At 43.0% G+C, this 26,872-nt stretch overlaps 1 protein-coding gene across 1 annotated transcript in view; it reads left to right on the top strand.

The window, feature by feature from the left end:
- SLC13A1 (solute carrier family 13 member 1) overlaps positions 1-26,872 on the top strand; it is a 61,789-nt gene that overhangs the window by 17,400 nt on the left and 17,517 nt on the right. Inside the window, exons 4-10 of the mRNA XM_075015124.1 lie at positions 4,771-4,958; positions 5,300-5,357; positions 5,445-5,493; positions 7,281-7,441; positions 13,012-13,131; positions 23,229-23,327; positions 23,420-23,521. Of these exons, the coding sequence (XP_074871225.1) occupies positions 4,771-4,958; positions 5,300-5,357; positions 5,445-5,493; positions 7,281-7,441; positions 13,012-13,131; positions 23,229-23,327; positions 23,420-23,521 (777 nt within the window). The remainder of the gene's footprint in view (positions 1-4,770; positions 4,959-5,299; positions 5,358-5,444; positions 5,494-7,280; positions 7,442-13,011; positions 13,132-23,228; positions 23,328-23,419; positions 23,522-26,872) is intronic.

The raw sequence follows: 26,872 nt of genomic DNA, 5'->3' as shown, positions 1-26,872 counted from the left end.
TTACTAATGAAGCACTGAAATGCATATTCAGTGCTTCATTAGCATGTGAGCGGCCGCGGCACTTTGAAATTGACGTGCCTCGCCGCCGTCCGTCTTGTCCAGACGGGGCTCCTTTTCAAAAGGACCCCACCTACTTCGAAGTCCCCTTATTCCTATCTGCTCATGGGACTTCGAAGTAGGCGGGGTCCTTTCAAAAAGGAGCCCCATCTGGACGAGATGCGCGGCGGCAAGGCGTGTCAATTTCGAAGTGCCGCGGCCGCCCGCATGCTAATGAGGCGCTGAATATGCATTTCAGCGCTTCATTAGTAAACTTCAAAATGGCCATTTGCATGGCCATTTCGAAGTTTGGGGCACATGTAGACACGGCCACCGTGTTCAGTTTTATCCCTTTACTTTTAACTGTCCTCCTTGAGCCCTTAAACAATTCCATTCCCACATTGGTGTTTGCATCTTTCAGATATTTGAACCGACCTTTTTGTATGTCCGCTCCTCATTGGTTAGCCAAGTGTTGTACATCAGCTACTTTCATGTTTCCTAATCATTCACCCTGGCCAGTCCTTTCAGTTTGGGTGAAATCTTGTATTGAATGTCATGCTTAGTATTCTGCTGGGTAGTCCACAGTGCAGTTATAAAGAAGGGAAGCCCCTCCTCAAACCATAGAGCGGACGTAGAGTCCTTGTGTAACCTTGGGTGTGCAGTACCCAGAGGCACTGAGACCTCATCTGGGGTGAGTGAAGTCTCTGCTCTACAGCCTAGGCTGAGAGCCAGCTGGTCTTTAGCTCACGTGGTAGAAAAAAAAAACCACTCCTGCATCCACACAGTACTGGAGACCTAGAATTCAGTCTGTAAGGAATTTCAGCAAGGATTACCCAGTGTCAGCCTCCCTACAGTCAAGTTCCAAAAGAAACTATAAAAATGAATTTAGTTAAATAGCTTTATAAAATCTTGTGAAGAAACAAATCTAATTCTTATAAAATAGCTGTGTTCTGTGGTGACCCAGAGATAATGTCCATAGTCACAGTAAACATAAGTAAAAAGAAAACTAAAAGTAAAATTTGAACAGTTCTGGCCACGTAAGCACAGTAAGAAAAGACAGAGTGGTCCCCAAAGCTCAGATTTAGTTCACAAAAGCCTCAGTTTGTGCCTCTGATCATCAAATCTGCACCATATGCTGAGCTGGAACCATCTCTCCCCTTACTCATAGGAAATCCTCAGCTCAGGTCCAGGCAGCCTCTTCTGCTGCTGCGGATAACTGCTAGGCGGTCAGCTCACTGATTAAACTAGTCAGATAACTAACAAGTGGACAGATTTAAAGAAACCCTGTTACAAAGTGCTGCAGAGAGAGGAACAGTCTGCTCTCTGCTCCTGGCTCATCTTCCCCCAGCCCACACAGACCTTACAGAAGCATCTTCCCTACCTGCTTGCTCATGAAGTCTGACCCCAAACTACTGGACCCCATTCCACAAATTTCTGGGTGGAGTGGTAAATCTACCCAGCAACAGTAACACTCAACTCAGGCTTACCTCCCCTGCAGGGGTCTCCCTATTAGGTGCATGGGTTACACTTGCATAGGCAATACTGAAGATGTGAGGACTGTGGCAGTTCTGCTTGCCTCCACCTTGCCACTAAACCACCACCTCCTCACGACCAGGTTCTGAGAAGTATATGTCCAGTGAGCCTCATCCCCATCCAGCTCATGCCCAGTTCCCACATATTCACTGCTCAATGGCACACAAAGACCCTCTCTGTGCTGAGCTCCATACTCCTCTGGGCTGCAGTCAGCTTCAGAGCCCTGCCCTTGCATATAGGAACCTCAGCAGTTCCTCTGACAGAGAGACTGTAAAGCCCCAGATGTGGAAGCTGGTTTTGCCCCTTTTTATTTTGCTCTAAATCCCCTCCAGTTTTGTGTTGCATGTTTTGCTGTTAAAATACAGTATTTTGGAAGCACTGTCACTGGTAAGATACCAAGAGGCCTACAACCTTGACAGTTTGAGAAGTAAGCACTGCATGCAGCCTAAAATCATAAAAGGTAGAGATGCCTTTTCAGTCAATTTTCAGTGTTTTAAATGATCAGTTGTCACATCAGTGCATTATCTGACCTGGAGTTCGGGTTACCACTGTGCCTTAGACTTCAACACAGAGAAGGTGTAAAATCCTGGTCTCATTTAATCAATAGTCATTTTAGTACTGACTTCTGTGGCGCCAGGGTTTCATTCAAGAATGTGGCGGAATGGACAAACAGACGTCTCTATCCTAAGGTGAAGCTCAGCTGCACTGTGCTTTGGTTTCCCTTGGCAGCCAGAAAAGTCCCTGAGGGCCATAAGCAGCTTAGTATGACATACCTCAGCCACCAGGTTGTTCTCTAAACTACGCTAGTGACTGGGTCTCTCCCTTGTTGGCCTCAAGATGAGTATAAAACACTGAGTTGGTATCAAGCAACCTTTGTCTTGCTACCAACTGCACTGAATTTCACTTGCACCTCAGGATATAGCCCCCAGGTATGAAGTGGATGAGAAAGGGATGCATGATTCTCCTCTTACTGTCATATGGCTAAAGGAGATTAGCTTTATTGTTAGCCAGCATCCACGGTCTCATTCACTTGAAACAGGTGGGTGGAATAGACTAGGAAAAATTGAGGTGGAAAAGGTTAGGTCATGCTCTGTTAATGTTTTAGATCAGTGAATCATCCCCCCTTAATCTCTGAGGCTACTGTGACTAGGTTAATTCTCAGTGTATTCAATGATCCTCTGACTATCAAATGCCTGAAATCAATGAAAATTGTTTCAAAGTAGTTGTCAGTGAATGTCTTCTTTTTCTTTATTTCTTAAGGTTGCTTCTAGCTCTGTTAAGGTTGAATGTTTTTCAGATAAGAAAAATAGTGGTTTCCTGAGCTTTTGGTCTTCAAAGTCATTCACCTTCTCTAATTCAAAATTCTCTGGGAGACCCACTTCTCACATGGCTCCTACAAGTAACTAACTGAAAATCTAATCCAGAGCCCTGTGAGGTCCATGAATGTCATTCCAGTGGTTTGGATCAGACTATAAATTAGCAAGTTTTTATAAAAAAATATTGAGTACAACTCTGTATTATCAGTGCTATTAAAAATGGGCAGAGATACAAACTGAGAAATCAGCTACTCTTCCAGGGCCTCAATTTAGATCAATGACTTTTTTTGGTCACTATCATGGGAAAGGATTTCTGTTCTTAATTGAAAATGTTGCCTTTAGTCATTTAGAAGAGCAATGCCATGGGAGTAATTTTGATTTTTTTTTTTAAATATTCAGATTATTTTGAAAAAAAAATCTGCTCCTCCTGAGTTGAGTAATTTTTTAATTTAGATATTACTTTTCATCCAGGGAGGTTCCAAAGAACTTTGAAACCTTCATTAACTGGTTACACAAAATTATATTCATTCATTTCAATTTACCTTCTGCTGAACTGCTGCCAGCTCTTGTTGTGAATCTTACCAGCTTTTTAACTGCACTCAATAATACACAACCATTTAGGATAGGACGTAAAGCAGACTGTATTAATTTAAAATTACAGAGAAAACATCAATAACCAGTTGATAAATTCCTCAGTACAACTTGTTGATGCTAGGTTTAACACATCTGCTGTTAGAGAAAGTGACCTGAAGTACTAGCTTCTGGTCTATTTTCAGTGGCAATAAAACAGGAGTAACTCCAATGAAGTCGAGTTACAGCTGTGTAAAACCAGTGTGATATCAGTGCAAGACCAAGCTTTGGTTATAGCAGATCACCTGTTACCTCTCTGTAATGTTTCCTTTGAAAGGCAACATGTGGTGCAGGTGACCCCTAGTTCCATCCAGTGACATCAGATCAGTGCTGACTCCTTGTGTGTGTGCCTGCATTGCAATCAGAAGTGTGACTGCTGCTTGTGTAGACAACCTCGAGTTAGTTATGATCTAGCTAGCTGACATAGGAATAGCGGCGATGCCATAGCACTACTGTCTAGCAGCTTGAGTACATACGTAGGGTCCCAGGCAGACTTACACAGTCCATGCTGCCTCCAAACTGCCACAGCACCTAGAGTTTTACTTAGAGGAATCCTTTTCTCAGTATTAACCACATCCACACATCCAACCTTTTGGCAGCCTGTAAAATATGATAAAAGTATAAAATTAGACAGCTGTTGAAGTTTCGATTTTAGAGTGCAACAGACTAATGTGGCAGGGGCATGTGTCTACCTAGGAACTAACTTTGAAGTTAACTTCAAAGTAGCCTGCAGAGAGTCTACACACATTTTCCCTTACTTCAAAGTTAAATTCAAAGTAAGGGAGTCCAACTTCGAAGTCCTTACTCCAGTCCTGGGAGTGGAGTAGTGTCCTACTTCAAAGTTTAACTTTGAAGTAGGGTGTGTGTAGATGCTTTATGTCAAAGTCTGTTACTTCAAAGTTGTAATTTTGAAGTAAGCATCTTACAAGTTATTTTTGTAGTGTAGACACGGCCATGGTATCTGGAATTGAGTCTTGTCCAACTGGATAATGATACCGTAAGTAAATAACATTGTTCTTGTTTTAATTCTGTAAGTAATCTGTACGCTATTTTTACAGCATATACAATGTGTGTGAATAACTCTTGATTGTATTTTTTAACATATAAAAGAAATGTTCACAGCCCTTAATACTGGTGTTTTTTACAGTTTTTGTACTGAAAAATTGACCATTTTGTATTAAACTGGATGCTGATAGAAGAGGTTAATGAAACAACAGCACACTAAGGTCTTTGGGGTTTTTTTTTTTCATTTCAGGCTTACCCTGGGTTTCATGGTTAGCTGTGGCTTCTTGTCTATGTGGCTTAGCAACACCTCTACTGCAGCTATGGTGATGCCAATTGTAGAGGCTGTAGCTCAGCAGATCATGGGGGCTGAAGCAGAAGTCGAGGCCTTAGAGATGAATTATGCAACTGGATCCACCAATGAGGCATTGGAACTTGATGGTATGCATAGAGTGGGGAAGGGGTTACAGATTTCCCAAGCCCTTGGGCAAGGGGCAGGTTGACTCTGCACTCCCAGAAGGGACGGGGCCTAAATAGAAAGGGGTGGGGCTGGGGCAGCCCACTCTCAATGCCGCATCACCCCCCAAGTATCCCTCAGAGCTGTCTAAAGCATGAGTAGTACTCCGGTGGCAATTTACAGGGCTCGGTGTAACTGCCTCCTTTGCCACACCTTGTCAGCAGGCCCTTGCATAGATACAGTTTTTATATTCATCCGTCCGAATTCTCAGTTGGCAGGTGACCAGCTAAATTGAATTATTTCTCTTTCCACTAATATTTTACAGAAAGTGTTAGTGAATGTGAAGCTAGTGAGTGGAAAGAGAAAACAAAAGAAGCTAATGGGTAAAATTTATTGATTTCATCATTCATATTTAATAATTTGTTTAATCCACATCATCCTTTTACTACTGTAAGGATATTTTTTTCCAGATGTAACAATGATGAAGGTCACACCATATGCAAGATTGAAAAAGAAAAGGTACTTAAAATGTGAATATTTCAAGGGAAACAATCTTGTAATTAGTACAAGTTAATTAATGCAATTTTAATGTATGCATCTAATGTAGTTTTATCTCGCACTTCTCACTGTTATCTAAATGTTGATTTTTATATGCACATACAAACAGATTGCTAAATAGATGTGACATATGATTTTATTGTTGTTTAATCTATGTGAAGGCACACAGTGTGCTTGATGCTACATAACACTGCCACTGCCTTAAAGGTCTTACAATAACCTATTTCAAATGCTGATAAATCAGTTCAGAGATACACAGTATCTGCGTGAGGGTGCAAACGAGAGCCCCAGCCCTGCAAATGTCTGTGCGTTGCTTACCATTGCACACTTGGGTAGTCCCAAGTGATCCATTCCCTGTTGCCCATTTCCAGCCTCTTGCAAATGGAGGCTAGGGACACTGTCCATGCTCATCCTGGACCTACCCTCCATTAATTACCTAGTTCTTTTTTAAACTCTACTATAGTCTTGGTCTTCACAAGGATGGAGCAGAGGTGAGAAGAGGCAGGGTGAGGGCAGAGCAGGGGCTGAGTTTGGGGGAAGGGTACAGAGACACTCCCCCTGGGCCACAAAGACTCATGGGCTGGCAGTGGCATGCAGGCCATAAGTCTGAGACCCCAGTGTTACTCTATACTACACCAATTTCACAGGGGAGGTCAGTTTCTCAAAAGGGGTATCCTGCCCCAAAGGGAAGGCAGTCACAAGATTATTGGAGGGGTAGGGATTGTGATATTGCCACCCTTACTTCTGTTCTACTGCCTTCAGAGTTGGGCAGCTGGAGAGTGATGGCTTCTGACTGAGGACCCAGCTCTGCATTCAGCACCATGGAAGTAAGGGTGGCAATACCATGCCATGCTTACTTATGCACTTCTGCTGGTGGTGGCTCTGCCTTTAGAGCTGGGCTCTGGCCAGCAGCTGCTTTTCTCCAGCTGCCAGCTCCGAAGGCAATGCCACTGCTCGCAGTAGCGTGAAAGTAAGGGTAACAGTACTGCAACCTCCCTTACAAAAAACTTGTGACATCCCCCAACTCCTTTTTGGGTCAGGACCCCTACAATTATAACACTGAAATTTCAGATTTAAATAGCTGAAATCATGACATTTACTATTTTTAAAATTCCATGACTGTGAAATTGATCAAATTAGAGCATGGTAGGTCCCTAACCAGTGTTCTAGGCACCCACAGATGTTGCATGTGACAGTACTACTAGCAGACGAAACAGCCTGTGTAATGCTAGGAAATCCTGAAAGCTAGTTGTTTCTTAAAGACATTGGTTTTTTTAGAGAGTTTATAATGTCAGATGAATCTTTCTGGCTGTTTCTACACAGGCCACTTCCTTTGGAAGTGGCATGCTAATACATGGAGCGAAAGATGCTAATGAGGCGCAGATGCAAATTCCCCGTGCCTCAGTACCATAGTGTCATGTGATTTGGTGTCCAGAAGACCGTTCTTCCGGAGTCCAAACCGCCACATAGAAGCGCAGCCCTGGGTGGGGAAGAAGGGGCCTCCAGAAGAAGGACTTCCTTCTGGAAGCACCCCCCAGGGCCGCACTTCTACACGGCATTTTGGAGTCCAGAAGAACAGTCTTATGGACTCCAAATCACATGACGTTATGCTAATGAGGCACAGGGAATTTGCATCCGTGTTTCATTAGCATCTTTCACTCCGTATATTAGCATGCCACTTCTGAAAGAAGGGACCTGTGTAGAAACGGCCTCTGATACACTAATCAATATATGTTCTTATTGAGCAGAATCTCTCCCAAGCTGAGACAGGAAGGAAGTACAGAAACCAGAAAGACCACATGATGTGCAAAGTGATGTGCTTGTGCATTGCTTATTCTTCTACCATTGGAGGCCTGACTACAATCACAGGAACATCGACAAATTTGATTTTTGCTGAGCAGTTCAATACGTAAGAAGAGATATCAAGCTGTTTCCACACCTATTATCCAGAAGTCCAAATACTACTTTCTGTACTCTTAGTTAGTCCCTCCTGCCCCAAGTATGCTATACTCTGGAGTTTTATATGTACTCTGACTTGGCAATGTTTGGCATTATGACAGTCGTTGTTTTCCCATAAGACATGCAATGTGATTCCAAAATGGCTCATATTCATAATACAATGGCCACCACAGCTGCACTGGTACTAAAGGAAAAGCAAATTGCGTTAGGTGAAGGTCTGGTGCTCCCCTGGAGCAATGGGCAAAGCAAGGACCAAATAATGATGGTATAATATCTAATTGTGGGGCAGATTCTGCCGATGAGGCAACAAAATGACATGATACCTCATTCTCAGGGTGGATTTTGAGATTACAGTGTAGCCCTTGATGCACAAGCTATGCTGGATCTGACTGAGCCCTGCCAGTAAGATATTTGTAAGTCCTGAGGGGCTCTTGCAGGTTTCTAGCAATCTGTAGGAACAGTGAAGTGCATTTACTGTATCATGACTTAACTGCGACTGCTAGGCATCAGGTTCTTTCCATGGCCTAGCAGGTCCCCAAGGCCCTAGGAGTTAGGGGCAGGCACCTGCCTTCTTTCATCTCATTGGGGAACTTGAAGGAAACCAGCTCAAAGTTTGTCTACCAGATACCCCTAGACTTCAATAGTTTTTTTTTTCAAGTGTATATAAGCAGAATTGTTCCTCTTCCATCCTAGGACAACACTGCATAATCCAGCTTTACATCCTGATCCTAACTCTCAAGCTTTCTCTTCAGCATAAGCTTGGCTGTTCCCAGCGTCTTCACTGCAAACTCTCTTCTGTCCAAATGCCTCTTCTCTAAGAAAGACTCCAAACCATTTATATCCTGTTGGGGTCTAATTGATTTGCCATCGTGGACAATTCAAGAACCTGGTAACAGGATGGTTCTCCAAAGGAGCCTAATGTCTTTATGCAGGATTCTAGAACTGGCCTCTTTGTTTCATATATGTTGTATCTCATTGATTTCATTATCAAATGTACTGAGTTTGTAGGCAAGGAGAGTTTTTCCCCACTTGCCAGTTCCACAGGATGTTTACACTGGTGTTGGAACCCCTCAGCTCCCTTGGTGTCTGATCGCAAGGAATCCTCAGCTAGTGGTTGTCCCAAGACTTGCTTTTAAGGCCGATGCAAATGCAGAGGAAGCCACAGGAAGGGTGAGGCAGCCTTAAATTGCATTAACTTAGTGTAGTCTTGGGATGATGTTACTACTTACTCAACGGTAGATGCCTGGTCCCAGAGAGGGGTCAGCTGGAGATGGTGCTACAGAGAAGTTTGACTCCTGCCCCTAGAACTGGACAGGGATGATCCAGAAGGAGGGACCCCCCTGTGTTCCTTCAGTTGCAGGGCCATCATGAGGGTGAGGTGACTGAGGCACTCGCCTCAGGCAGCAGTTAGCCAGCTAGACAGTTCTGTCTGAGCTGCATGTGGCTCTTTAAGAGCCATTTGCAGTTTATTATGCTGTCTGTGGCTGCTGCTGCTACAGGGACAATGGCAGTTGCAGCTCCACTTGTGCAGGGTGGGGTGGAGTTTGAGTGGGGGCTGCTGCCTGCAGCTGCTGCTGGCAGCATAACGAGCTGCAAATGGCTCTTAAAGAGCCACCAGCAGCTCAGATGGAACTGGCTAACTGTACCCCCTGAGATGACCCTGCCCCAGCTGCAGCTGCTGCAGGTGGTTGCAGAGCCCCCTGTCCCCTCATTTGCAGCTTGGGAACTCACCAGGTGGGTTTGTTGACATGTCAGGGGGCTGCCAAGGGAGTGAGGCTTGGGGGAGGAACTGGGTTTGTAGGCATGCCGGGGGACTGCAGGGGAGTGGGGCTCAGGGAAGAAGCTGGGTTTGGAGGTGCTGGTGGTTGCTGGGTGAGGTAGGGCTTGTGCGAGAAGCTGGGTTTGGGGGTGTTGGGGACTGCTGGGTGAGTGGGGCTCCAGGGAGAAGCTAAGTCTGGGGAGCTGGAGTGGATGTAGAGGGGAGGAACAGGCTGGGGTCAGTCTGACCCCTGCCACTCTCTGCTCTTTATCTCTGCTACCTGTTGCCCTGGGTACTCCTTCCTGCCCTGATCCATAGAGGGTGCAGCCCGCTCAGCCAGCCATCCCGGCCGCAGTCCAGCTGCCCGGGTGCCAATCTGTGCAGCAGGCATGAGGGGGAAGCAGGCACCAGTGTCACCTGAGCTGCCTCCTGCTGGGTGTGGCTGATACCTCTTCCTGTGACTCACTTTACCTCCCTGCATATATCCTTATCTATACGGCAGATCGGTTGGGCCTCCTGCCTGTGAAGGAACCACACCAGCACAGTGGGGTACAAATAACTGTTTGCTTACTGTGTCTCTCATGTAAGGCCTAGTCACACATACACACCACTGCTCTGGCTGGCTGTTAAACAGAGACTACACTGAGCACCATTGATGTGCTGATGAACTATCTACAGAGATACTACCCAATTTTTACATCCCCGTGCCTAATACATTTTCCCTGGGGCATTGCAAGTGGTTTGCAAAGAACTGCAAAGAGAGAAAACCCTGTGTTGTCAGACCTGCTCTCTGCCTCTCTCCACAGCACCGTGGCCTTGTAAACCCAGGGTTGTGAACTCAGTCCTGGAGGGAGCCTTTCAAGGTTCTGGGGCAGGTTAAATTGAAAAAAAAAAAAAAGTGTGTCAGGAAGGTGATAGGCCCTGCAGGGAGTGCAGGGGACTGGACTGGATGATCTTTCAATGACCCCTCCAGTTCTATGAGCTATGTGTATCTTCTTGATAGAGTTTTCTTTGGGAGTGAGGGAGGATGTGGCAACATCTGGGTGGCTGAGCCACCAGCACATCCTCTCCTGAAAAAGGAGATACTGACAAAAGTACGGCTTGATGTTATTTATTAAGGACCGTCTCGCATTCACATACATTGCAGCTCTTGAAGTATTGGTTTTAGCAAGTGAACTTGAAAAAAATGGCTCATCTCACTATTTTGGCTGCAGACCCCTGACCTAGGCTCTGGGGTAGGTAATGCCCTCCTTACGAGAGCTAACATACAGATAACATTCTTACACTTCTTCCCAGGGGGCCAGCTGGGAACAGAGCTCAATCCCTTCCTTGCCTGAATCCCTCAAACAAATAACCTGTCCCAGTAACTACTCATAACAGGGTCATTCTGACAGACACTGTGTCCAACATGCTGTCTCCCACCCGTCTAATGCACTTTCTCTGCACCTGTAATCCATGCCAGCCAGCTCACCTGGTGCTTAGTGTGCCTCCTGCCCTACCTATTTCTCCTAGACAGTCAAGGTGCTCTCCTCAACTGCATCTGCCTTGGTGTGTTTTACGTACTTTAACGTCCAGCCAGATTTTATACAGCTGGTGTCTTCCAGTCCTGAGCAGGAGTGAGGCCATCATAACTATAATAAATAAGCATGTTTTTGTTATCATGTATTACTTATTATTTTTCCTTTTTCCATAAACTAACTGCTATGAATTTATAAACAGGGGCGGGGCCACCATTTTATTTTCTTGCCTTAGGTGCAAAATTAGCTAGTTAAAACACTGTTTGGTTGGGCCCACTGAAAATTCCCCAGAATTTTACAAACCTATTCAGGACAGAGTCCAGCCTTATTCATTATTAATCATACAAGCACTTACAAGTAACCGAAAAACACATGACTAAGTAATAGCCTGCCATTGGTAGGAAGGGAAATTTGTTTTGTTTTCAACACTGAGGGTACAAGTCATGTCAATAAAAGGAACAGTATTACACCTTATCACAGACACAAAAAGTGGAAAATGCCATTATGGAAGGTCAGCCTGTCCATCTGTGTTCAAAGGCAAGATTGTATCAATGGGACAATCCAATCTGTATCATCGCTAAGACCAAGATTAATTAGCATTTAAATAATTTTTACATTGTAATTAGTCAAACAGTCTTTCTGAGCAATATTTACCAGAGGGCTAATGATTTGGTAATTTAATCATCAGGTTAATGGACCTATATAATATCCCTGCACTTACATTGCAATCTGACCCCAGTAAATGAGTAACCAAGAGCAGAACTAGTTCTTTCAGATAAAGAGGTTGCGAGCCTGATTTTCCTGAAAAAATTTGCTAACTAACATGAGCATAATCAGGTACCAGGGTGATAAGTGCCATATCAATACATTAGAGAAACTGAGTCACTGTAAAGTCACTCATACTATCTCAGGTATGTTCTAGAGAGTGTTTTAATCATTTTAGAAGAAATAAACAGTCATGCAGTCAAAGGAGCATGTATAATAATGTACTATCTTTATTTTTGTCTGATTTCAATTCCTGTTCCATAGCAGCAATTAATTCAACCACCACAATCTCAGCACTAGTTACAGCTGAAGACTGGAACTTTAATTTCTAAAAGCAGGAAAACATTTTGGATCACTCCCAGATGACATTATAATGACAGGATCTGTTCTTTTATCATTATTATTATAATTAAATTAAATTAAAATTATAATTAAAAGATATGGTTCTCTAAGTTACACAGCACTTTTGATAACGTTTCCTGCCCCCAAAGACCAATTTTAAGATTACCAGAGGTTTTCTTTTGAAAAGATTGGCATAGAAAAGACTCAAGTATACCCCAATTTCCTTTCCCTCTCACCCTAGCAACAAGAAACTCCCCCTGTAGTGTAGGATGTGCTGTCTTTGGAAGCAAAGGCTCTGTAGGCAGAACTTGAGAGGGGAAAAGGTTGTTCATAGAAGAAAAGGTTTACACACAACTTTGCTCATTTACCTCTTTCCCCAGTTGGTCTCCATCTCCTGCGACAGCCAGCCCTTGTATTCCAGAAAATCCCTTCAAAGCTCTACTTGCCTTAGACGTCTGCAGGGTGTTGGGGTGTGTGAGTTTGTGGCTGGCTGGCTGGCTGGCTGGCTCTTTTACCTAAAAATCAGCATGGAGCACTCAGATGAAATAGGGCCTCAACCAGGTCACCGGGCTCTGCTCACTTTCACCTCAGGCTCAACTCAGCAAATGTTATTGGGCATTTTTGTTCCCACTCCACTTCTTGCCTTCTCACCTGTATTGCTCATCTTTGAGCTTTGAGGCCCTGCATTCCTCCACCACTACCACTTCTCAGAGAAAGGCCCTTCTCCTCCTCCACTTCCACAGAGTCCTAAGGGCCCTTCCTCCACCACTATCACCAAGAGCCATGAGGAGCCTCCTTCTCCTTTATCCCAGAGTAGATGCTTGGTCCTTTGCACCCAGGGAGCAATGGGGTCTGCTGTTGCTGCTCTGATATTCAGTACCCATGGCATGAGAGTTTGACACCCAGGTACAAGCAGCACACTACTTTAATGGCTATTATCATTGTGGAGCAAGATGAGTGAGTGAGGTGAGTGCAGGCCATTGGGAGCCTCGAGTTGAAATCTTCTGTTCTATTGAAAGTAGCTGACAGCAGCACCCTTCCCTGAGCTTTCCTGGTGTGGCACATCCTGGTGGCACTTTAGATATGGTTTGGTTCCTTTTGCACTGTCTAACAGCAGTCTATTTTGTTTTCATTCAGACGCTACCCAGATTGCCAGTGCATCAATTTTGGATCCTGGTTTTTACTGTGCATCCCCATCACTATTATCATTACGTTGCTCTCCTGGGTCTGGCTACAGTGGCTTTTCCTTGGTTTCAAGTGAGTAAATGTTAAAAGCAATTAGTAAAATTACATGGTGACAATGCATGAAATACTCTCCATGGCTATGGTTACACTGACCTCAACTGATGGCAGCAGTATGCACATACATGGGTTGGAAAATGCAAATGGGTGCTCATTTGCATATTCACTCCCCAGCAGAGTCTGCAGCCTGCAGAAAAAAACAGTGTAAACATGGCCCTGCCCCCGACACCGTGCCTTTGTTGGCAGCCTCTTGTGCCTGATTTTTTTCCAGGCATAAGAGGATGCCGACAAAGGGGGAGTTTTGCCAGCAGAACCACGCTTACATAGCTTTTTTGGGGCTGGCGACAGCATCTGCCAGTGAGCGAATATGCAAATGAATATCTATTTTCATTTTTGAGACCCCTATTTGCACACTGCTGCTGGCAGTTCAGGTCAGTGTAACTGTAGCCTGTGGATATACTCTGTGGATATCTTCCAACAAAAATTCCATCAACAGACTGTGTCCACACACAAAAGTGGATTGAAAAAGTGATCCACTCTGTTGACAGAGAGTGGCTAGAGTGCCCGGCTGCTCTCGCGACAGAATGGCCAACTGGAAGCACAGCGGAGAGGGCTGCCTGGTGACTCGGAAGCCCTGTCTGTCGACAGAGGACCCCCTGAGCATCCACACAGCTTTTTTGTTGACAGATTCTTTTGAGAAAGATGCTCTGCCTCTGGGAGAGAGGCAGAAGTCTGTCTACCAAAGTGCCAAGTTCTGTTGATTTACTGTTAACAGAATGTATTTTTAGTGTGGACACTGTCAGTTTTGTCAACAAAACTGGGGTTTTGTTGACCAAACTCTATAGTGCAGATGGAGTTCAGTGGAATGCTTACACTGTAGAACGGTGACAAAATATCATCCTTTCATTGTCAAATAGCACAAATGAGTTCTTTGTGCTGGGAATTCAAACTACCAGTCATTATGGCCTCTCTGGATTATCCAACCAGACAGCACAGGAAAACTTATTCCAGGATCTATTTTGTAGAATAGATTGTACATTTCTATAGAATATGCACACATCCTTGTTAGAAAGTATGTGGGAGAAGAATGCTGATTTTTCTGTTTGTGGTCTAAATCTTGATATTATTGAAATTAATGTTAGTTTTCCGGCTGATTTTAGTGAGGCCAGCATTTGATCTTATGTTTGAACAACATTTATCTAACAAATTTGATGAGCAGATTGTTATATTTAAAGAAAAATACAGTGATACCTGTTCACAGATATGTCTTTGTTTTGTTTTGTTTGGTTTGATTGGTCTTTGTTTTGGGGGTTTTTTTTGCACAGGGAGAGGAACTCTTCACTTCTCAATTGTGCTTCAAAAGTTTTTGCATAGAACAGTAGTTCTTTAGGCCCAATTCTCCACTATGTTGCAGTCTGGATACCTATTTACAGCTGTATGAAATATGTGTTCACAAATGTGAAAAATGGAGCCAGGCTAATTTAGTGTGAAATGCTTCCCACGCAGCATTAGCTTTGTACAGGTGTAAATGGATGCTCATAGTGCAGACAGTGGAAAATTAGACACTCTATTCTTAATCTTAAATAGAAGCATCGTAAGTTTCCTTCTCACTTTACTGACAGTTTGAAACTTTAAGGTTTTATTTTTCTAGGCCCCTTTGACGGTGTTGTTATTAACACTGTGGAGTGGCTCACCTCAAAAGGGTGTGAACTGAAAGTCAAAACTGCTAATCTTGTCCCCAGTGAGAGATTCTACAGAACACCCTGATTAATGTGCTGGCTAGTTACATAGTAAAAACTTTCCCATTAGAAAAGAAAGTGATGCATTAGCAGGAGACAGTCTGTTTGATTCAGCAAAGCCACAGATGACTTCCCTTAATTAGATGGCTATGTTATGTGCCTCAATTGTTCCTTTGTGAAAGCACATCTCTTCATGGGCAAACAAGCCAATTTGGTTTTTAAGGCCTTTGTTCTTTTTGACAGAAATACTGTGCTGAATAATAGTGTACAGTCTTAATGATGATTGTCTCAAATGAACTTCCAGTATTCTGACACAAGGTGGCTCCTAGCTATATATATTTATTGGTAGACGCACTGGTACTTCAGTCTCATGTGCTTGTTGTTGTCATTAATATCATTTCTTTGATGGCAATGCCTAGAGCCCTAGATGTGCTGCGTTCTGTCTAAGCACATAGCAAGACACACTGCCTGCCTCGAGTAATTTTCAATCGAAATAGAATGCCAAAGAGTGGGGAGGGACCAAGAGAGACAGATGTGAAATGACTTGCCTAAGGCCTACCGGCAGAATTGGGTATTGTTAGATTTGGACTTGGCACAAAAGGAGATAGACACTGGGGAGCTGACTGAACCACACAGCTCTCAGTTATACTGCCTTTAATGCTCAGGCTGCAAAACTGAAACTAACGTGAAGGAAGGTTTTGCACTAGGCTGCTCAAATGTTCAAAGGGATGGAACTTCAATTTCTTCCAACCTGCTGTAAAAACATTCTAAACACACATACGTTATCATCCTTTGCATGGCTAAAATCAAATCCTATATAACCTAAATGTTGTAGGTGGACAACAGCAGACTCTTAAAATGCAAGACATTATTCTTTTCTGGAATAGCATCTCCCTCACTAATCAAGTGCACAACATGTGTTTGCTCTTCCTTGGGCAATGTGATAACAGTGGCGCAGCAATGTTATGAACAACAGGAACAGTTGATAGTAAGGAATCAACTGCATCTAGTATGGAATCAGCTGGATCAGGGCCCAAATTTTTTCCCAACAAGTCATTGAAATTAAGAGTTGCAAGGTCCAATCAGAAGAATAGCATGTCTTACTGGAACCTCCCTGGATTCTGGTAGTCATCGAGATTCAAACTGGTACATGTTGTTTCCATAAAATAACACGGGATAGTCCTACCATGAACAAAACAGGTCCTGTGTATTTCACTATTTCATTCTACCACTGTAGTTGCAAAACTACACAGAGTCTCCCACTTCAAAAGGATGGTGATGAACAGATTCCAATGTGATATGAAAAGGTAACCTGTTGCAGAACCTGTTTTTGTGTGTTGACTGTGTGATATTTGCAAGATGTTGGACTGGTGTCCATTTGCATATATGCACTGAGCAAATCCAATTTACTAAAACACTCTCCACCATTGAGAAGCAACCGAATCTTCAGTACGAGGATACTGGTCCTCACGTCAAACTGGAGTCAGCATCACTTTGAGACCTCCACAAATTTGGACTGAGCCTTCCTTCTTGAACAGTGATACAATACATGTAGCTTACTCACTGTGTGAAACCAATAATAAGACTCCAATGTTCACAACACATTTCAGATTGGCTTCTATCAGAGGCTTCAGAGCATATGGCATAGCTTGGGGGTTGCAATACCATAGTTGGTCATCAGACTTAACAGTGAGCATCACTGGCACATTATTCTGTCTGAGCCCTGTTTCAGAATTTTGGAAGTGTCTGGCTAGTATTTCTTGAAGATTTTTCAGGTGATTTTGGTTCAAGATACTTTGATTCAGTCACATACAAAGGTAATAAAAGTACAGAGATACAATCGCATGTGCTCTGACCCTAATGACAGAGACCAAAAACTACAACATCTCTGCCAAACATTCATAAACCTTAATTACCCACTGGGAGAAGTTAAAAAAAAATCAAACAAAAAAAAAAAAACAAATCGACAGGGCCAAAGGAATACCCAGAAACCAACTACTCCAAGATAAGCCCAAAAAAGCCAATAACAGAACATCACTGGTCATTACGTACAGCCCCCAGCTCAAACCACTGCAATGCATCACTAAAGACCTACAACCTATTCTAAATCACGATGCCGCACTCCAGAAGGCCCCAGGTGACGGGCCTGTTCTCTCCTATAGACAACCTCCGAACCTTATGGGGATTCTCACTAGCAACCACAGGCTATACCACAAGAATACTAATCCTGGAACTTTTCCTTGCAACAAGCCCCTTTGCCAACTTTGTCCACATATCTGTTCTGGAGATACCATCACTGGACCGAACCACATTAATTACAGAATCACAGGCACGTTCTTCTGTTCCTCAACTAGCATTGTATATGCCATCATGTGCCAACAATGCCCACACTCCATGTATATTGGATAAACTGCAAACACTCTTCGACAAAGAATGAATGGACATAGAGCATACATCAAAAATCTCTAGCTACACAAATCTGTCAGCCAGCACTTTAATCGTGTGGGCCATTCTCTTAAAGACCTGAGAGTTTGTGTTCTGCAGAAAAGAGTCTTTAACAACCATCTACAGAGAGACGGTTCGGAACTAACATTAATATTCAAATTTGACAAATTAACATGTGATTTGAATAGGGACAGCAATTCCCTGACCCATTATAAGAACTCATTTATGTACTTTCATGTTTGACCTAACTCTTAACTTCCCTCCCACACACACACTGTTCTGCTCTTCTGGTTTGTCAACCTTGATAATACTTTTTGGACCTCTGTGCTTTATATATTGAGTCTATTCTGGTAAGGCTATGATCTGAAGAAGTGGGTCTGCCCCATGAAAGCTCATCATCTCATAAATTATTTTGTTTGTCTTTAAAGTTATATGACTGCTTTTTTGTTTTGAAAGGTAATACAGCTGAGAGTTCATCTAGTTGAACTGTTATCTGAAGTACCCATTTTAGGACTAACATTTCGAAACCATGGAGATTCCTTCCAGCAGCACTTGTGGAGGGAGGGATGACTCAGTGGCTTGAGCATTGGCCTGCTAAATCTAGGGTTAAGAGCTCAGCCCTTGAGAGGGCCATGTATGTATATGGATTAAATAGATTTAAAAAAAAATTAAGGGATGGTGTTTGGTCCTGCCAACAGGGCAGGGGACTGGACTCAATGGCTTCCCAAGGTCCCTTCCAGCTCTATAAGATGTGACAAAATCTGGTGATTAGAAGGATGCACAAATCACCAAAGCTCCCCTGAATCAAGCTCACTCCTTGTAGGAACTTGCTCAATCAAGGTTGTGAGCCAGATTCCATCTGTGATACCCTCTTCTGATAACACATGCTAGGTCTTGATGAGTGTTTCCAGAGCTCATGTCTTTTTCCACATTATACATTCCCAACTCCCATCCTTTCTTGGGTTCGTTTGTCACAGGTCCCTTTTATGTATGTTTACTCTGTTACTAGTTGTTGAACTGTGCAACAGGTCAAGGTAATGTGTGCTTTCATCTGCAAGTGACCTGGTGTACCCAGCAAGTCCTTTTCAGCAGTCGTAATTTGTGTGAACTGCCACGTGGAATTCCTTACGTTTTTGTGGTCCTCCGTCTTGCCGATACATGAGATGAGCTTTTCAGTGCATAGTACATTGCAGACGATCCTTCTCTGTGGTTTCCACTGCAACTGCTACACCAACAATCTTCCTGAATGTAACTTGTTACAGGCAGTAACTAACTATTTTGAAATAGGTCTGCTAAACACAAAAATGTATTTCATAGAATCAGAGAATACTAGAACTGGAAGGGACCTTGAGAGGTCGCCGAGTCCAGTTCCCTGCCTTCTTAGAAGGACCAAACACCATCTAGACCATCCCTGATAGGTATCTGTCTAACCTGCTCTTAAAAATCTCCAGTGATGGAGATTTCACAACCTCCCTAGGTAATTTGTTCCAGTGTTTAACCACCCTGACCATTAAGTTCTTCCTAATGTCCAACCTAAACTACCCTGGCTGCAGCTTAAGTCCATTGATTGCTCCTTGTCCTATCCTCAGAGGCCAAGGAGAATGATTTTTCTCCCTCCTCCTTGTAACCCTCTTTAAGGTACTTGAAAACCACTATCATGTCCCCTCTAAGTCTTCTCTTTTCTAAATTAAACAAGCCTAGTTCTTCTGTCTTCCCTCATAGCTCATGTTCTCTAGACCTTTAATCATTCCTGTTGCTCTTCTCTGGACCTTCTCCAATTTCTCCACATCTTTCTTGAAAGGTAGTGCCCAGAACTGGACAGTACTCCAGTTGAGACCTAATTAGTGCTGAGTAGAGTGCAAGAATGACTTCCCATGTCTTGCTCACAACACTCCTGTTAATGCATCCCAGAATCATGTTTGCTTTTTTTTTTTTTTTCGCAACAGAATCAACTCTGTTGACTCATATTTCGCTTGTGGTCCACTATGACCCCTAAATCCCTTTCCGCAGTACTCCTTCCTAGATGGTCATTTCCCATTCTATACATATGAAGCTGATTGTGCCTTCCTAAGTAGAGTACTTTGCATTTGTCCCTATTAAACTTCATCCTGTTTACCTCAGACCATTTCTCCAATTTGTCCAGAACATTTTGAATTATGACCCTATCCTCAAAAGCAGTTGCAACCCCTCCTAGCTTGGTATCATCTGCAAACCTAATAAGTGTACTCTCCATGCCAAAATCTAAATCATTGATGAAGATATTGAGTAGAACCAGTCCCAAAACAGATCCCTGTGAAACCCCACTTGTTATGCCCTTCCAGCATGACTGCGAATCATGAATAACTACTCTTTGAGAACGGTTATCCAGCCAGTTATGCACCCATCTTATAGTGGCCCCATCTAAGTTGTATTTGCCTAGTTTATTGATAAGAAGATCATGCAAGACCATGTCAAATACCTCACTAAAGTCTAGGTATACCTTATCCGCCACTTCTCCCTTATCCCCAAGACTTGTTATCCTGTCAAAGAAGGCTATCAGATTGCTCTGGCATGATTTGTTCTTCACAAACCCATGTTGGCTGTTACTTATCACCCTATTTGCTTCCAGATGTTTGCAGATGAATTCCTTTATTATTTGCTCCACTATCTTTCCCAGCACAGAAGTTAAACTGACTGCCCTGTAGTTTACTGGGTTGTTCTTTTTTCCCTTTTTGTAGATGCGTACAATATTTGCCCTTTTCCAGTCTTCTGGAATCTCTCCTGACTTCCAGGACTTTTCAAAGATGATAGCTAAAGGCTCAGAAACTTCCTCTATCAGCTCCTGAAGTATTCTGCGATGCATTTCATCAGGCCCTGGTGACTTGCAGACATCTAATTTTTCTAAGTAACTTTTAACTTGTTCTTTTTTTTGTTTTATCCCCTAAACCTACCCCTTTCCCACTAGCATACACTACGTTACGTATTTCTTCATCAGCCTTCTTGGTGAAGACCGAAACAAAGAAGTCCTTAAGCACCTCAGCCATTTCCAAATTTCCTGGTACTGTTTCTCCCTCCTCACTCTATGGTGGGCCTACCCTGTCCTTGGTCTTCCTCTTGTTTATAATGTATCTATAGAATGACATCTTATTACCCTTTATGTCTCTAGCTAGTTTAAGCTCATTTTGTGCCTTGGCCTTTCTAATTTTGCCCCTACGTACATGTATTGTTTGCTTATATTCATCTTTTGCAATTTTCTCCTAATTTCCCCTTATTTATATGACTCCTTTTTGATTTTGAGTTTGTGCAAGATCTCCTGGCTAAGCCAAGTCAGTCTTTTACCCTACTTTCTATCTCTCATATGCACTGGTATAGATTTCTTTTGGGCCCTTAATAATGTCCTGTTGAAAAACTTCCTACTCTCTTCAGTTTTTTTTCTCTTAGTCTAGCTTCCAATGGACCTTACCTACCAGCTCTCAGAGTTTACCAAATTTGCTTTCCTGAAATGCATTGTCTCTATTTTGCTGTTCTCCCTTTCACTATTTCTTAGAATCATGAACTCTATAATTTCATGGTCACTTTCCCCTAAGCTACCTTCCATTTTCAGATTCTCAGTGAGTTCCTCCCTATTTGTTAAAATCAAATCTAGAACTGTTTCCTCCCAGTAGCTTTTTCCACCTTCTGGTTCCCAGCTCCCCTCCACTGATTGGAGCCAGGAAACTGATCAAGTCTGCTGCCCTGGTCAATCTCCACATCTCTGCAAGCAGAGGGGAGCCAGGAGCCAGGTTGCTGCCTGGTTCCTAGCTCCCTGCCACTTGTGGGACCCGGGAAACTGACCAGATGGTCAGTTTCCCAGATCCTGCAAGTCGCAGTGAGACAGGAACCATTGTCCCTTCCAGCTCTGTGATTCTGTGATTCTGTGAACCAGGCTGTCCCCCTCGTTCCCATCTCCCCTTGACTTGAATAAAAATTCAAATTAGACAGGATTTACAGAAGCGCAACCCCCACGTAACTCGAGGGTTTACTGTATTGAAATAGGCACTCTTAAGACAGGGAATAGCACTTATTTTGAGATAGTTGTTTTGAAATAAGCACTATCCCACATCTTAACAGCACCTATTTTGAAAGTTATTTCAAAATAGGCACTAGTCCTACTGTAGTCAGGTTTACTGATTTTGAAATAATGCACCCGCTATTTCAAATTTATTTTAAAATATTGTGTGTGTATGTAGATGACAGCAAATTTATTTTGAAATAGCAGCCGTTATCTCAAAATAACTTATCTGTGTGGCCATAGCCAAACTGTGCTACCAACTTGCCGCTTCCCTGAAGTCACAAAATCACAGAATCACAGGGCTGGAAGGGACCTCAGGAGTTCATCTAGTCCAGCCCCCTGCTTCAAGCAGGATCAACCCCTACTAAGTCATCCCAGCCAGGACCTTGTCCAGCCGGGGCTTAAAAACCTCAAGGGATGGAGAATCCACCATCTTTCACTCATGAAACCATGATCATTCAGCTATTATTGATGGGATGGGAGAAGAATACTCCTGCCTTACTGCAGTATTACAGCATTTGTCACAGTCCTGGGAAGAGCTGGAGACACAGTAGTCCATATGCCTTCAGACCCATCACTATGAGCAAAGCTGAAATCTTTGTCCATCAGGAATGATGCTGCAGGTTACAAATTGCTCAAAACATTTGAGGTATGCAGTACAGTTGTCATTGAACTCACCATCATTGGCCATAAAAGATGCCATTTCACTGCTCTCCTGTTGAACAGTCTCTCGCCCTTTGTCCCTAGTGAACTCAGTCCCCTTCTCAGGCTGCATCTACACTACATTCCCCTTTTGGAGGAGGAATGCACATGAGGGCATTGAAAATGCAAATGAAGTGCTGATTTACAAATCCCGCACTTCATTTATGTAATTTCTTCTGATCGTGTTTTCAGAAGAGATTTTTTCAAGGAAAAAACCATGTAGATGGGGTTCTTTTGGGAAAAAAAAACCAAAAACTTTTTTTTGAAAGAACCCTTATACTTCATTTTTTTCAGGAATAAGGGTTGTTTCAAAAACTTTTTTTTTCCTGAGAATCACTCTTGTAACCAAAACAAAGTCTAGGTGTACAGTGAAATGATCCATCTGTTATAAAATTCTAACCAGGAAAATATATGGAATTAAAAAGGCATATATGCAACCAAGCTTAAACTTTTGAAAAGCAGAATAATGCAAAATTTATTTTAAAAACTGGATGAGCAAAAGTGAGTCTGTTCTTTCTTGTCATTATTCATGCAATATTTGTAATCTGTCATCCCAGTCCTAGTAAGAGTACCAGGGAAGGGGTTTTCTCTCCTCCTGCCTGCAGGCAGCCAGAGGAAGAAGCCTGCATTCCCCTCTGGCATCAAAAAGCTCCTGGGCCAAGGGATAGGACCACCCCAGTCCTGCAAGCCCTAGTTTGCTCACCTTACCAGTTCCTGCCCAGCCCTACTTCTCTCATCTCCGGGTTACTTGTGTGGCCCTTTAGAGCGGCAGCATGGCTATTTATAGCCTGCCATGGGGCTGTGCAGCTCAGAGGGAACTGGAGCCACACCTAGTGTCAATGGGAGCTGCCTCTGGCTCACAGGCCTTGCAATAATGAACACTGCACTAGACCATGCTGCATCCCTGGAGAAACCAGTAATATAGGTTGCCTTCGCTTCCTTACAAACCTCGGTATTGGGTCACATTTTTCTGCTGCCTCTGCCAATCTCCCATTCACCCGAGTAGATTCCAGCCTGCTCAGGTTACTCCCAACAGTGTTACAAAGTTCAGAGCGTGTACAGTTAAATATGAGATTGAGAGTACTGGCTGGTAGAACTGAAATCCCAGCCTAGTAAATTGGAACAACGACATGGAAAGGTCGGGATCTGTGACTGTACTGTAAAGGTAACACCATTATTTTTGACTTACATTCCAGTTTCAAAGAAATGTTCCAATGTGGCAAGGAAAAATCAGCCAGAGAACTGGTCTCAGCACAGGTGATTAAGGAGGAGTACACAAAGCTTGGACCAATAAGGTAGTAGACTTCAAAGCACCAGGCCATTTCGAGACAAACACAGATTTAAATGTAAGAATACTAGACACTAACAAATTGTGTTTTTGCTGCAGCTACCCAGAAATCATTACCCTTGTCCTGTTCATTCTAATGGCCCTCTTATGGTTTACCAGAGAACCTGGATTTATCCCTGGATGGTCTTCTCTGTTTCCTCAGTAAGTAAAACAGCTGAAATACCGACAATCACTGTACTTTATTTAATGCTTTTCATTTTCTCCCAGATTTAAAATGAGTTTAAATACTTATGAAAGATTTTAGACTGACAGCAATGAAAACCTTTGTTTGTCTACAAATTTAGAACAGCGTAGAAAGCAATATTATTTCTTTATGAAATATTTAAAATGTAGTAGTACTAAAATACATTAATTTTACAGAACAAATTCAAGGTTGCGATGGACATTTGAGTAGCTTCGGTCTAATTTTCGACTTGCCCAATGAGTAAGAATGACTCACAAATATGGGTGGATGGAGGTGGGGATTATGTAGCTCTCTGGGAAATGAGATTAGTTATGAGTGTGCATAGATTGGTGGCTCTTCTGAGTGCTTAAAAATGTGCTGTATTCACATTAACTCGCTGCTTGTCAGCATCACAGAGATATGGGTTTTTTGGATGGATTTGAATGAAGAGTGGGCTTGTGGTTTGCGAGATGATCAAACCAAACAAGTGCAGCAAGTTTCTGCAGACTGTCCCTGCCCACTGCAGTGTGCCTCTAATAGAGGCTGGAGGACATACTTCCAGGAGGAAAAGGTATTTCAATTTCCATGTCCTTTCAGTCCTTAGCCTTTCTGCTGCAACACCAAACAGCAGTGTCAGATGTGATGTAGGCCAGTATTTCTCAACCAGGGGTACATGTCCCCTTGAGGGGACACTGAGGTCTTCCGGGGGGGCGGGGTATATCAACTCATCTACCTATTTGCCTAGTTTTACAACAGGCTACATAAAAAACACTACTAAAGTCAGTGCAGTCTAAAAGTTCATTCAGACAATGACCTGTTTCTACTGCTTCATATGCCATACATGGAAATGTAAGTACAGTAGTTCTATACCAATTCTTTGATTTGTTAATAAGATGATGGAAAGTCTGCAAGTTTTCAATAGAGGTCTTCTGTGGTATTTTTGCATGGTTTTGTAAATAAGTCGTTTTTAAGTGAAGTGTAACTTGGTGGAATGCAGAACCAGTCTGACTCCCGAAAGGAGTACGATAATCTGGAAGGGTTGAATGACATTTGTTTCAAGACCTCAAATTACCTTAGGACCGTGTTTCTCAACGGGTGGTATGTCGTTACCAGTGTGTTACTACATGGAGTAACCACATAATCCACATGTCCATAACGTGGCCTTTTCACACTTTTCCCTTCCTTTTTGCCTGCATGCAGTGTTTTTCGTAGCCATGCCACTCCCAGGGTTTTAGAATGTCAAGGTGGGTGAAATAATATATTTTATTGGACCAACATCTGTCAAGGGGAGAGACAAGCTTTACGCAGAGCTCTTCTTCAGACACCGGCAACTAAGTCAGAATAGATCTACATTTAAAATACTGCATTTGCAGAGAAGCATTTAAGCAAAGCTGCTCCTATGTAGATGGGAGAGTTTCTCCTATTGCCCTAGTTAATCCATCTCCCTGGGAGGTGGTAGCTGTGTCCACCGTAGAAGCTCTTCTGTCAACATAGTGCTGGCTACATAGAGTAGTGGGGTTAGGTTAGCTAGGTTATCCTCCATTGCTGCCCTTCCCCCAAACCTCTGTCCCAAGTGATGTGGCCCAGGGAACTGGAACTCACCACAGTGGCAGGATATGGAGTGAGCTGGCCTCAGCACACCACACTCTTCTGAGCCTGGCTCCCAGTCATGATGTGAAGAGGAGCAAAGCGGACTTGGGCCAGGATGCTTCTCTTCCTACCACCCTGAGAAGCTGAATGGCCCAGCTGGGACATGGGGGAGTGGAGCAGGCTGCTAACTCACTCTGCTTCTTGCACCTCCTGTCACCTCTGGTGAGTGCAGAGGTAGGCCCAACTCCTGTTGTGAGCTTCCCCCCACCCGCAAATAATCTTCCGGGCTGCCGTGGGCACCAAAGCGTGGGGCCTGGGGCAGCTGCCCCAAAGTGTCCGACAGATGGGACAGCTCTGTGTCTAAGGCTTATTACCTCAATCTATTATCCACTAACAATTCTCCCAGCTGCTTTACCCCACTTCCTTTCTTCCCTGTGACTGGAAGCTCATTAACCACCTGGTTTTTCTTTATGCTTGTTATGTCTGCCATTTAGATTCTAAGGTCTTGTGACAAGGATCTGTCCTTCTGGAGATATTTGTGAAGCAATTAGCAAATCCAGAGACTAGCTATGCATGGTTCCTCCACACAAGGGCATCCTATTCTTCCCCCCACAACCTCCAATATCAGACAACCTTCTTCAAAGTGAAAAACCAACATGAGCTGATGTGAGACTTTGTCCCTCTCTCTGCCCCATTTCTCACAGTGAGCCGTTTTCTCTTCTTTTAGCATGTACTCAAATGCCTCTCATTTGCATGTTTTTCAGTCCTGGAGTGAATTCTGATCTCCCTCCATCACATACTCTTCAAAAGTTTTTATTGACCCCATATTCTTCTTTTCTAAGTTTCTTTGACATGTTAATACTGCCTTTGACATGTTAATACTAAAATTCTCTCCTCCCCAAGCTTGTGATTCTTTCACCAGTTCTGGTTCTACTCCTATCTCCCTAACCATTTCTTCTGCATATCCTTTTGTATCTCCTCTTCCTCTTCTACTCTCCTGCTGCCTGTCATTGCTCCTCCAGGGGGCTTGTCCTTAGCCCCACTCATCTCTCTATGTAGCATCTTCTTGGGGAACTTCAATCACTTTACTAGTTTTAAGTCCTATCTACATTGACTCCTAGATCTAAATCTTTGTCTCAGATGGGCAGCATATGCATATGTTCTCTCCCTATTATCTATAAATATACACAGACAGACACACTCACCTTCTTTCCCAAAATATATACCATATCATACGGAATATTTAGTTAGTGGTCTTAGCACTTAGAAGAAGTAACATGCAAAGGAGAGTTATTTTGTGACATACAAAGAAAGTTGATCAGTTTCTATTAATCAATATAAAGCATCTTGGAGTTTTAAAATTGTTATTTTTGAAACATATTTCAAAAGAAAAAAGAAAAAGAAGAGAAAAGAAATCTATCCTGCTGGTCAGCAATAATGGAAGAGCTTCTGATTTTGTTCTTCTATGAAGCAATGTTTTTTCAGAGAAGATTTTAAAGTGCTGGACTAATCAAGCAATCAGCCAATCAAGCAATCAGACTGACTTGAACATTCTTCCCTTCTTTAAAAAAGCATTTAGTGTTCATATAGCATCACTTAATGACCTACCGCTGATACTAAAAAAGCAATTGTAAACAGCGTTTAAAGGTGAGACTTACTAGCAGAGATTATTTCAATGCACCCACTGATAAGTTCCTGTGTTATCTTCTCTGTTTATCAAATTATCTTGGTCTTAAAAA

The sequence above is a fragment of the Carettochelys insculpta genome, chromosome 1 (genome assembly GCF_033958435.1).
Source record: "Carettochelys insculpta isolate YL-2023 chromosome 1, ASM3395843v1, whole genome shotgun sequence".
Lineage (NCBI taxonomy): Eukaryota > Metazoa > Chordata > Testudines > Carettochelyidae > Carettochelys > Carettochelys insculpta.
The sequence above is the reverse complement of the archived record's forward strand: the minus strand, read 5'-3'. Positions and strand labels throughout refer to the sequence as shown.